This window comes from Corvus moneduloides, chromosome 1 (assembly GCF_009650955.1).
Source record: "Corvus moneduloides isolate bCorMon1 chromosome 1, bCorMon1.pri, whole genome shotgun sequence".
Lineage (NCBI taxonomy): Eukaryota > Metazoa > Chordata > Aves > Passeriformes > Corvidae > Corvus > Corvus moneduloides.
In genome coordinates, this window is record NC_045476.1 from 119,153,340 (window position 1) to 119,166,930 (window position 13,591).

Here is a 13,591-nt window from a genome sequence, read left to right on the forward strand (position 1 = left end):
ATAGGAAATGAAGAAACTTAATTATTTTCATACTAGAAATACATGCGAGCTCACTTAAAAGTATTTTGCTGATGGATAGAAGTTAAGTTTTATAATTGCCATCTATTCTTTAACAAGGAGAGCCCTAGCTGTGGATAACTCCTTGACATAATTGGTTCCCAGGTCATTAGCCAAAGTATTGAACAGGATAATGATTGTTTTGCATTATTGTAGAGAATTCAGGCTTTCATAAGTGCAAGCAGATCTTGTTAGTTTCTGAAGAATGTGTCAGTCAGAACATGAACAGTCCAGAGACCTAAAGGAGCACATACAGTAATAAGTTCTGTTCCACTTTTTAGTATCTCATCCATTTTATTACGAAAAACGTTCGTATGGAGAAAGTATATGGCCTTATAATACTACTACTGTCTGCAGCCATTGAGTATTTCCCAATGAGAATGTCTGTCTCTTCTGTCTCTTTCTCATTGGGCTTAATGAGAAATCTCTTCCACAGGGTTGCCACACTCAGCCTCAAGGCAGAAAGTATCTACCTTGACTTTTAACGTGCCTCAAGCTATCAACTGCTAGTAAAAAAGTTGTTCATTAATTAGGATCCTTCCAGCCATCATGAAGCATAACTGGTAGCAGATACAACGGGTTTGAGAGTGAGGGTTCCAGAAACTGAGTGTAATCTAAGGTTTTAATTGCATGCAGGCGAGCTAAGCCATTATCTTATGAAATCACAGTGTTTCTGAAGGTCATTCTGTCCAAAGCTCTTTCAGATACGAATCACGGGCTGTGGTCAGGTATATTAGACTGCATAGAGGGACTCCACTGGAAGGGCATTAAGAGGTTAGAGGCCTGGAAGCCAGATTGCAAGGACTGGCTCTTAAGCACCTTTCTTTGAAAATAGATGTTGGCAATTGGTCAGAAATTAAACATACGCAGGAGCACTTTTAGTTTTCTTTTTAATTATGATGTAATAGATGGCAATTTGATATACCATCTTGAAGTAGAAAACAAGGCAAAAAAGGACAATTTATCTTGTCTTCTCTGCACTAAGGCAAAATCAACAGTGTCTGCTCTTCTTTATATTGTCTAAAACTGGTTTTGGCTGTTCAGTGGTGGAGAATTCACAGCCTCTCCCAAAGAAATCTAGTGCTTCATTGTTTTCACTGATAGAAAGTTTTTTCCTCAGGGTCTGATCTGAATCTCTCTTGCTGCATTTCTGACTGTTACTCTTTGTTCATTTTGGCATCTACGTGTGGTGTGGAGATTGCTGTGTCCTTGTTTCTTTTTCTTGAGAAACAGCTCATATTAATGCAGTCTTTTTAGATCTAGGACCTTAAATCTGTTCTCAGCCTCATTTATCTTGTTTGCATTTTGTATGGGTTCTGAGTTACATCAGTCAGAATTGAATATATTACTCCAACTCAAGTGATAACACCAAGGAGAGCAAAACTCATTCCTCTGCTTTTACACAGTACTCCTGTTTGTGTTGTGCTCATCTTCTTTGCAATTGCAAGGTTGATTTATATTCAGTTTGTGAACAGTCCATCAGTACAAGTACCTTCCTACAGAACCATTGCATAGCCACTTCGTTTCCTCATTTTGTATTTCTCTAGTTGCGTATTATACAAGAGTGTCAAACTTTGCATTTGCCACTATTGCAATGCCCTGCTTATCCCTGTTGTTTCCAAAGTAATTCACAAAACCATCAAGAGAATTCTGAATTTAGGTTGTGCATTTCAGTGTACTCGCTCTCTGACTGATACTATTTTCAAATTACTTCCATCTTTTTATCGTGCCTCTGAATATATAGACTCCCAGTTGATAATAAATAAACAATTGTTCCCTGAGTAGTTCTTTGGCAACCTAATTAGAATTTAAATATCCTGGCTTTGCTTAAGAAAATGTTGAACAACACTGCATTGTTACAATCAAGATACACAACTTGTGCTGCTTCACTTCTATCTCTTTTATGCTGTCAGAGGGAAAATAGACTGATCTGATGTGACCTATTCTTGACAAATCTGTGTTGGCTGTTGCTCAGCTCCTGGTTAATTTCCAGGCAGTTGTGTGTACTGTGATACCTTACATGGGTTAGTGGTGGGCTTGGCAGTGCTGGGTTAATGGTTGGACTCGATGGTGTTAAAGGTCTTTTCCACCCAAATGATCCTGTGATTCTATCTTGTGCTTTAACCACTGAACATATTTTCCAGAGCATGAAGACAGATGGAAGAAGCAAGGTATTTAAACACAGGGTTCTTGGGTCAGCTGAGAGGCTAGGACTTAACTTCTTCAAAATGTTAAAGGTCCCATGTAGATTCTGGGTTGTGTCTGGCCAGAATATGTCCATATCAGTATCTTAGGACACCTTACATTATCACAAAAAAGAATGGGCTGTGTGTAGGCCATAGACTTCTGAAGCTGGCTAAGTCTGTAAGTCCTTAGCTTTTCTTACACCCTTCTTTAGACACAGGTGACACTTGTGTACTATATATGTATAACTAGCATGTATGATTTTGCATTTGTACTCTTCATTTCTTCAAAATCCATCTTTTAACAATTCTGAAACAGATTCATATCTGGACATTTAACAGGCTAGACTATCAAGCGTAGATGATTTGAATGCATTTAAGTAATATGTATTGCACTCCTTGCTTGTTCAAGGTCAGTTTTTTGCCTTTTGTTGCAGGTATTAATTATATTAAGCACCTCAACCCAGTAGATTTGTGGTGAAGGTTCATGCAAAAGAAAGGAAGTATGAGCATTAGCTTTGTCTCTGTATTCAACTAGTTTTCTGCCAGTGTTGCACAGTGGGCTTTTTCTTTCATCATCTTCTTGCTTTAATGTACTTACAGAATTATTTCTTCTGGAGTTTGATGTGTCCCTTTCCAACTGTGTCTAATTTTGGCCCATTATACCATGTTCTGCTGTGGTATTCCTGCTTAGTAAGTTGACCTCGTTTCCATTCCCTACATGCTGTGAGATCAACAGTGAGATCCTAACTAAGACAATGTGGTCTTATTGTACAACCCCCATTACTCCTCTGCAGGAGGCTTTGCATGCCATGTGGTCAGCATTGTTTATTTAAAGAACTGTGACAGTTTTTTTAACTCCTTTTTCACTAGCACCATGTTCTTCGGGATTCTTCCAACGAATTCTGCATTTATGAAAGTATGCCTACTTAAAACACATTTTTAAAATTCTGTTATCATTTCTTTCTTTTCTTCTTTTATCACAAACAACCTTAATCTTTTATATTACTATCAGTCATGAATTATCAGATCATCATTTTGCCAGTTAAGTCAAAAATGTCAATTGTCAGCTAAATCTTCCAAGTCCTCCTACGTACCGTTTGCAGTTCTTGCATTAGTGTTCAGCCATCAAAGACTGAAATAAATGTACCACTTCCATCACATTATCCTCTTCTTTAACCCCTCCTTTTATAAATAAACTTATTTTGGCAGTGGATCACAGAACAGGACTTATTTGAATTTGATTTGCCCATACTATTGGGCCGTGTGTATAAGTGCAGCATTCAAATTTTGGCGAGATCATCAAGTCTGTCTATGGAGCACATTCCTTTCCTCCACAAGAGCTGTTTTCAATCACTGCTTACCTATTGCCATATCTCTAAACCTTCTTGGGGCATCACCACATGGTGAAGATGACAACGCCGTTCTGCCATAGCACCTGTTAAACCACAAGTTCATTACCAGTATATGTCTGTCACTGCTGATAAAAATATCAACCGATCCCTAGGTTCCGTGATGATTCCTACAGCTTCCTTGTTGCTTCTGATCCACTCAGTCTCATGTCTGGCAATATTCTTAGAGTGAAGGTGGAGGGAGATCATGAACAGTGAAAATGGTAGGTTTTGCAGGTATCATACTTACCAACACCTTCCTGAGGTTCTTCACATGGTCTCTGTTGTCCTTGTTCCCTCATTTCAGATGATGTAGAACAAGTCAATACTTGAGCATAAAGCTCTCTGAAGTGTTTGCCTTCAGAATATCAGTCACTAAAGTTGCTGCATCTTCAGATGCTCCACTGGCACTGTACAAGCATCACAGGTCAGGGGGATGCTGGTGCCCAGCACCAGAGCACTACATTTTTTACAAATTCGTGTTACAAAACAGTGTGTCTCTCCACACACATAAATAAAATATAATGTTTCCTATGTGTGTTATAAATGCTGCTAAATTTTTCATTTTTAATATTTTGGAAGCTTTAATGCAAAAGCCTCAAAATGTATCTTCTAATATCTTCCATCTTTTGTAAATAATTTCTTTTACACACCTTTGGGAAAGTATGTGAATTACAGGATTTTTCTTCCCCCAGGATAAAATAGTTAGTAGCAATTTTTAGAAAGAGTATAAAAAATGAGTGGTACTGGACTCTTCATATGGATGAATCTTCACTTCTCTTGCTGATTTTTTGATTGGTTTTATATTTGTATTTTTGTTTGTTTGGGTTTGGTTTTGTTTGGTATTTTTATTGTGAGGCTAAGAGAATTGGGATGGTTGCGCCTGTAAAAAAGATGGGGAAAAACTTCTTTGCAGGGCCTGTTGCTATGGGACTGAGGGGTAGTGGTTGTAAACTGAAGGAGGGTCGATTCAGATTGGATATAACAAAGAATGTTTTTTATGAAGAGGGTGGTAAAACCTCCTGGAACAGGTTGCCCATGGAGGTGGTAGGTGCCTCATCCTGGAAACTTTCAAGGTCAGTTTGGGTGAGGCTCTAAGATACCTGATGATGCATGTGTCCCACTGATAGTTCAGTGTGTTCCTCATTGCAGAGGGGTTGTACCAGATGACCTTTAAAAGGTCCCTTCCAACTCAAACTCATCTATGATTCTTGTTGAATGGCATGATACTCACACATAAGCTTTCATGTAAGAAATACATTATACTACACGAGAATTGGGTACAGTGGATCATTAGAAATTTTATAAATACATTAGGAGAATTTTGAATCATTTGAAAGAGATATAGAAATAATAAATGGACTAATTCCTTGTCTTTCAAGACTCTAGCCAAAATCAGATAACCTACCAGTATAGACCTATGCTATGGGACTGAGGGGTAATGGTTGCAGTAGTTGCTGTCTACTTACTAAACCACCAATGTGCATCTTCAGGTTGAGCTAAAAAAATAATCCCTGCCTTATTTTCAGAAGAGAATTTTCAGTGAAACTTGGAGGAAAATAATTGAAGTAGTTGTTCTAGAAAGGTTACTCAGTTCATTTTGATAAGAGTGTTTGACATTTGCTTTGTAATGCAAATAGATGCTGGGTTTTAGCAGATACGTTTTGGGGTTGGGTGGTTTTTTGTTTGCTTTCAATAAAAAGAGGAACTTTCAAAAGCCATTGTGAATTCTGCATGAAAGTATTAATTAGAAAACATAATTCTAGCATTGTGCTTAATCAAAAAAAACCAGAAATTTACAGCCCAACAGAATAAAACATAAACTTTCCAACAAATGTTTGTTGTTCCAGCTCATTAACACACTGTCTCTGTTGGACAGCATTTTTTAAATACCATAAAAATTAACAGTGTATTTAAGAACTGCTTTATTGGCATGTTTCTCCAAATTCTAATTTAGAGCTAGTGGTTAATTGTGCTGTCTCTATCATCAGAGCTTAGAGAAGTGAATACACTCTGTGGCTTCAAAATTTCCCCTTTAACTTGTTGGCTCAGGTGAAAATGTGTTCTCCAAGTGAAGAAAGAAAAGATTTCAGTAGAGGTTGTTAGCTATCATTATAGAAGGATGACCTCTTAGTCCTTCAAAGTTTAACAGAGCATAAAATATGTCAGCCTGATTTTGCATGATAGCATATTGAGAAAATGCATAAAACATCTTTGTTAGTTTTGTTGTTTCTGATGGACTCTTTCAAAAATACTAGATGTAAAATTACTTGGGTTTTGTCTGTTCCAACTTGTTCAAACTCTTTTTCACTGTGTAGAAATCTTTAAATGAACTGAAAATGGCTAAACGATTGAACTTTTTGTTAGTTTAGTTTGGATAGTGGTACCCACTTTCTGCTTAGGGCTTTATTCTTTCTATAACATCATCAAAATTTCTGTTTCATTCACTTTATCTCTTTGGCCATTATGAGTTTCTTTAGCATTTTTGTCCTCATCTTTTTCTCTTTGAGCTTTTTCTGGTTGAATAAGTTCTTCCTTTTCCATTCCCAGCAAATGTTTTCTTTGATCTCAAATCCCTAAGCAAGTTTGGGGCTGCACAACTTTTTATTTCTTCCATTTTGAATATTGGTATCCATATATGTACCAAGTCTAGATAATGATGTCTGCTTTCATACATTCCTCTATAATGTTTAAGCATGAAATGTTTCTTTCATGTGTTTAAATAGATCATTGTAAACTTCTCCTCTAATTAATTAGTGTTTTTCCACCTTCTGTATCATTAGGTGCTCTTGTGTTTAGATTTTGGTTGTTCCAGCTACATAAATCTTCCATGAGTTATGTGGTCCCATGAACACAGGTCTCTGGAAACGCCCTCCTCTGCCAGTTCATCAGAGGCAATGACTATCATGAAGTCAGTCAGTGACTTCATGTTTAGTTTGTTGTTCTTACATTTCTTAACCTAAGCATCTTTAACATCACCTTTTCAGTCTTTTGGACACAGTTCCCCAGTATTTATAAGCTGCCATGTGTATCTGGTTTTTGATACAGTTCACAAATGGACAAATGGTTATTCCATTGTTAGTTGACCTAGAATTTTTTTTCCTCTTAGGTAACAAATATAATTCTCCCTTTTTGCTATTCGTTCAGGAGTTTGTTTCCCTTTCCTTTTTTTCTTTTACTGATACTTACTACTTGGCATTTTTTTATGGTCCACAAGAGCTAATGACCTTTACCCATGACCTTGCTAACATTTGCTTTCTATTCTGAAGTTCCAGCCTGTGCTTTTTTCTCAGGTGAACTAGCTCACATTTAAATTTGTTTGGACCTTTTTCTAGCATTTAGCTCTGGGCTCACCATTTCTTTTTGAAACTTTGTAAGAAATTTGGGCCCAGAAACTTGGCACTTTTTTCCAAAGTATGTTAGCCAACAAAAATAAAAGGTGGGGTAACTCTTCCTGCAAAGCTTGCTTTTCTCCTGTCCTTACAACAACAGGGTTACAATGGAGCTAATACTGTTCTTCTTGTATTCACATGGCAATATAACTTGGCAGTCTTTATATATGCTCTTCATTTATGCAGTCTGGTGAAATAGCTCGATCATACTTGGCTGCCAGTTCATATTATGTTTAATGCAATCTGATAGTTGATTGCTGCTGACAAGTGGAAACCTCTTCCCACCTATTGTGGTACATTCCAGCTTTGCATGAAATCTAATAGTCGTGTGACCTTAGAATAAGTTGGGTAATTTTTCTCATTTAACAGAAAATTATTGTCCACAAATCATTACTTTCCTATGAGATCTTTTGATCTGGCTGATGATACAGCTACACTGTTTGCCATCAGCTGAGCCATGGAGTTTCAGGAGGTCCATACCTTTCAGACACAGTCTGCAGTTAAATGTGGCTAAATACTGTAATATAAGAATTTCATGTCTGTATGACTCTTTTCTGCAAAATACTGCCAGGCTTAGAGACAAAATCTTGAATTTAATGAAGATTGAGTACAACCTACGCTGACATGTGGGTGTTTCCATTTCATCTCCTTTTATATTGAAACTTAAGGTAGCTTCAACACCTTTCTTAGAGGAACAGAGTTGTTTATTTAGTAATTTGTGATTCTTTTCTTTGTGGCTTTGCATCTGACCTTTCTAGAAAATTGTCTAAGTGCTGGTTTTGACCATGTACTGGTTTGTTTGTTCAGGTGCAAGAGGGACTGGTATTTAAAAATCCCACTTTAATGTATTAATTGTGGAATTTAAGTATTTCTGGTAAAGCTCATTTGTGCAGGAAGAAGATGATATGTCATAGTACTTTGATTTATACAATAAGTACATGTTCTTTATGGCCTTTCTCACCTCACTGGTTTTACTTTGTTGCTGCTTCTGCTGCATGTTTCACTGTTTCTTTCCAGTTTTTCTTTAGTTTCAGCATTAGTCATAGCCTACCTGTAATTAATATGCATGTGTTCCATAACCCACATCATGAGATGTATAGAAACGTTACATATCCAGCCCACTTAAATCCAAATTCTATGACATGTTGGCAAAACAATGCCATAATGTAGCAGGAAAGCACAGGCGGCAGTACTGTAGGTTCATATCCTGCTGAGGAACTCTGTACCACACACATTTTCTTGCTGGAATCAAATGCCTTTAGCATTACCTACTTTTCAGAGTCCATGCTTATTGCTATTTCTCTGTTTACTACTTCCCATCTTTCTGGTTTATTCCTCTGAGATAATTGTGGGATGGGATGTTGTTGCAGCGGGGATTACTGCAACAAGCATATATCAAACCAGGAGTCCCGTGGAAAGGAAATATATATGGACAGATTCGTGGTAGATGTTCAGGGATGTTTATTTCCCCAGCCGCATGGCCGGGGCTCAGCTCAGGAACTCCGCAGTCACGGGACCCCAGGGTCCTTGGCCACACCGGGGAACACAAAACAACCAATGGGGAACGAGGCTGACCAGGGGCAGGGAAACCCCGTGCCTCCCCCCCCAGGGCCCATCTCCCAGGGCTACATGGCGGGGGGGGAGACCCCAACAGGATGTCATTAGGCAATGAGTAAATTAGCAAAGATTCTCAAAACAGGGCCTGTATTATTACTGAAGTGTAGAGCTCTGCGAGGGAACTACATCGAAACATCATTCAATGTTTCTGGCATGCCTGTGTATTTGTGGCTCCTATATGAAACAGGCACTGAGAACTAGAGGGTATTACTTAGCTAAAACATCTGTTAATATGCTGGAAAACATGCTGGATTTTACTGCTAGATTACAAATAGTGTTGTCAAACATTTATCTCTTACTTACCTTGAAGGATGTAGAATAGTGGGAGTGTTTTTTCTAGCAGCATTACCTCTTCTGCTGCTTCCTCTCTTTTTAACTTGCTAATTTGTTTTTATTGTCTATTTATTATGCTAGAGGTGGTACCCACTGCTAATTTGTTTCATATAGTTACTTTTTTCAATTATTAGAATTCCTTTGGAAACAGACATATCCTCACAATCCTGAAAATATACTTTAAGTTTTATGGTAAAAGCTCAATAGTTGGATTGCTTTTAAAAATTATTGTAGAAAATACTGTGATTAAGATTTTTCATGTCATCTTATCACTGGATATTTGACAGATGTAGAAAATAAAGATAATTCTAATGTTCTTCCACAGTTCTCACTTTTGATGCCTATAAAATTATGAGTAGAGCTGTTTTCAGTTTCAGTGCTGAGTTTACATCAGTTCTTTTGTTAAGGATGTCTGTCATCCACTCTGGCCAATACAGCTTATGAGCTAACATGAGTATTAGGTTTTGTTTAGAAGCAGCAAAGTTACTGTCATCATTGCATTTAATTAATTTGTTTTGTACCATATTATAGGCAGATGCACAAGTACAATAATGATCTCGATTTTTGATTGTACAATGCCTCTAGACACAGTCTCAAGACAGGGCTGTGATTAAAGCACATCCATCAGTTGTAAACTGAGTTACCATCAGTAACACTTATGACTGAAGAGAGCACATTGATGCTGGATTAGTTCACTTCCACTTACAGTAACAACTATCCTGAAAATGCTATTTTAGTAGTAGTCATTTTCTGTTCTTCCCACTGCCTACACTTTCCCTGTTTCCCCTAATTGAAACTGTTTTGATGTGATCTTAGCTGATGCTGTTTCTGACACTATCTTCTGCTACCACTGGCTTATTTTCTAGATGGGAAGCGATGGAGTTTTGCGCCTCAGTAACTCTGCTCTAAATAATGAGTTCTTCGCATATGCAGCACAAGGGTGGAAACAGCGATTGGCAGAAGGTAACTCTCTGCTTGCTCTCAGGTTTGCCCAAGGTTAATTGTTTTTATGAAGAATGCCTCTTTTTCTACATTTGAGAAATACTTTTTGAATAGAAACTGTAATAGACCAGTAATTCAGCAAAAGATAAGTTGCTGATTCCATTTTGAATTTAGAGTACATTTTTGCAGTTTGCTGTGGCAGCTTATTTTGACAGTTAAAGAAAAAACCCCAAGTATTTCTGTCACTGTCAGCCTCCTAAACATGAATGCATGCAACTAAATCCCGCCAATATACCTTTGAAATACTGATGTAATACAGTAAATCAAATCTTTCTGTGTCACTCTCCCTTTTGGTTGTCATTATTTTTGTTTGGCATTGTTGGATGACTGTGTCAGAAATCACTGTATGTCATCACTGTATCTGCAGTTTATAATTACCCATATTAAGCTAATCCTTGACAACTTTTATTCAATATGTTAGTATTTGTTTTTTAGGAGAATTTACACCAGAAATGCAGTTGCGCATCAGACAAGAGATTGAAAAGGAAAAGAAAACAGAACCTTGGAAAGAAAAATTCTTTGAAAGGTTTTATGGTGAAAAGTAAGTACTGAAGCAAATAAAAGGATTTTTTTATATTTTGTTTTAGGAGGAAATGAAAATATAATTCTATGCTTCACATAGCACGGTCATATGCTGTAAAACTTAATAAAGCATTTATCAAGAGCAGTCATTCCCCAATATAAGAAGTTGTGGGTAGAATTATAGTCGTGTATCTGCACTTGCATTACAATTGCATTTTTAGAGAGTCATAACTCATCCATAAAAATTCATTCCAAAGAGAGCTTAAGACATAAGCATGTGAATATTTTTTAATTATCTTTTAAAAGATAGCATTAGGGCAATTCCTCCCTACTGCAAAATATAAATACAGCTTCTACAGATGAGAAGACCAGTAGCAATATTTCTGTATGTTTTAATTTATTTTTCCCAAGCTAGTTGCAAAGTTACTAAAATCAAATAGAGATTTTTTTATTTTTTGACTGAGATGGCCCATTGGCCTGAGAAGAATATATGATATAGAAGAAATACTAGCTAGGGACAAACAAAAGTGACAATGACTAATCTACTTTTAGAAGGGAGACACAAAGAATAAATAAATATCTTTAACTGACTAAAATTAAATATAGTACCACTCCAGGTGCACAACTGGGGTGAGTCAGCACAATTTCATTGATGATGATATGAGATGGCACTCTTTAGCAGGTGAAGATTCAGTTCTTAATTCCATTTTTTTTAAAAAAGCGAAATTTAAGGAGATTCACAACTTCTTAAGATCCAAGAATTTTCCTTTTAGAAGTTATTTTAGGAAGTTAATTTATCAATACTTAGAATTATATATCTGTTTTTAAAAATACTAAGAATTTATTATAAAGTATAAACTAGCTATTTAAAAGTTACTGATTTTTACTTTTTATTTTCAAGTATTTTTTAATTGTATCATAGAACCACAGAATGGATAAATTTGGAAGGGACCACAGTCATTCATCTGGTCCAAGCTCCCTGCTCAAACAGGGTTATCCTAGAACACATGGCACAGGATTGCCTTCAGGCAGTTTTCCAGTGAGGAAGACACCACACTCTCTCTGGGCAATCTGTTCCAGTCCATGGTCACTGCACAGTAAAGTTCTTCCTCACATTCAGAAGGAACTTTCTGTGCCTCAGTTTCTGCCTATTGCCTCTTGTCCTATTGCTTGGCATCGCTGAGGAGAGCCTGGCTCCATCCTCTTGACACCCTCCCTCCCTTTAGGTACTTATAAACATTAATAAAGTCCCCTCAGTTGTCTCTTCTCAAGGCTGAGCAGGCCCAGCTCACTCAGCCTGTCATAACAGAGATGCTCCAGTCCCTTAATCACCTTTGTTGCCCTCCCCTGGACCATCTCCAGGAGCTCCATGTCTCTCTTGTACTGAGAACTGGACACAGCACAGAACTGGACACAGCACCCCAGGTGTGCCTCACTAGGGCTGAGTAGAGGAGTAGGATCACCACCCTTGACCTGCTGGCAGTGCTGTTCCTAATGCTTCCAGGACACCATTGGCCTTCCTGGCCACCAGGGCACCCTGCTGGCTCAGGGACAGCTCACTGTCCACCAGGACCCCCAGGTCCTCCTCCGCAGAGCTGCTTCCCAGCAGGTCAGCCCCCAGCCTGTGCTGGTGCCTGGGGTTATTCCTCCCCAGGTGCAGGACCCTGCAGTTGCCCTTACTGAATCTCAGACAGTTCTCTGCCCATCTCTCCCATCTGTCAAAATCCTTCTGAAGGGCTGCACAGGCTCTGGGGTATCGGCCACTCCTCCCAGCTTTGTGTTGTCAGTGAACTTGCTGGGGAGGCATCTGCCCCTTCATCCAAGTCATTGATGAGTAAGTTAAACAGTACTGGGCCTAGTATTGAACCTTGGGGGACACCACTAGTGACAGGCCTCCAAATACACCCCATGACAAAGATTACAACCTGGTGGGATCTGCCATTTCAGTCATTTCTCAATCTACCTCACTGTCTACTCAATCAAATTTATGCATTATACTTAGCAGAAAAATTGTGCAATGGGAGCCATCATCACATAAGTTGTCTTAGTTTTGCTGTCAGATGTTTTTCACTTAAGAAATCCAGGGCATAGGGAACCCTTCATATAAGTGATTATCTTAAAGATTAACAAAAATGTTTCTGCAGTAACAGTACTACTTGTCACAATCCGCTGCTTTGACCATTGGGAAATGTAGTGAAAATGAGACAAGAAATGGACAGATCCATTTTAGTACTTTATTTTGTGCACCCTTGCTAGATGCTTTGCCCCGGTGTATTTTTTCTACAGCACTTTATCTTTACATATAATGGAAATTCTAGGCTCTGAATGTGTCAGACTTCCTTATTGTAAGGTGCTTAATTTCTTAGTAAACAGCTTTGAGACTTCAGTTTAGTCCAGGTGTTGATCCTTTTAGTATCAAAAAAATACTAGTTGGGTTTTCAGATAAAGAACATAATGGCTTTTCATTATGCATGTCAAGAGAAGAGTCGGTGACTAACCTTCCACAGAGGAAAGATCTGTGTAAGATACTGGTATAGGGCATTCCACAAGAAGTAGAATATTAGCAGCAATGCAGGAGTTCCTAAGTCAAAAATGACTGTCACATGTACAGAGAATGATGCTCATAATTCTGCAGAGCCAGCCGTCCTGCTGTGCTGGCTGAATGCTGGATACCATAGTGGTTGGCAGATAATTGCTCAGTCTGTGATGATACATGTCATTTGGTTTCATAGGTTTCTGACATCAACACTGTTATGCAAAATGTCATATTGCACGTAATTTCCATTTTGACTGAAGTATTGAATCTGGTGCTCCCTGCCCTTTCCCCTGCTTGCATTGTTTCACTTGCATTCTTCTGCTTGGCTGTTCTGTCGGCAGATCTACTTTGCTGACTTAAGTCCTTTTCCTCACTGTTTACTGACTGAATAGTAGCTTTTGCAGTAACTTCCACCTTGTGTTGGTTCATGGGCCAATCCTGATCGGTGATCCTTGTGGATCCATTTCAACTCAAGATACCCTGTGACTGTGATTCTCTCACCTTTTCTCACTTTGGTTTTTAAACTATCATTCAGTATGATTGGGCTTTGTCTCTTTT

The 13,591-nt window shown here is 38.2% G+C and overlaps 1 protein-coding gene across 5 annotated transcripts in view; it reads left to right on the forward strand.

Moving 5' to 3' along the window:
• ASXL3 (ASXL transcriptional regulator 3) overlaps window positions 1–13,591 on the forward strand; it is a 127,713-nt gene that overhangs the window by 98,333 nt on the left and 15,789 nt on the right. For all 5 annotated transcript variants that reach the window (XM_032124428.1, XM_032124421.1, XM_032124443.1 and 2 more), the window contains 2 exons: window positions 9,840–9,936; window positions 10,411–10,516. In XM_032124428.1, the coding sequence (XP_031980319.1) occupies window positions 9,840–9,936; window positions 10,411–10,516 (203 nt within the window). The remainder of the gene's footprint in view (window positions 1–9,839; window positions 9,937–10,410; window positions 10,517–13,591) is intronic.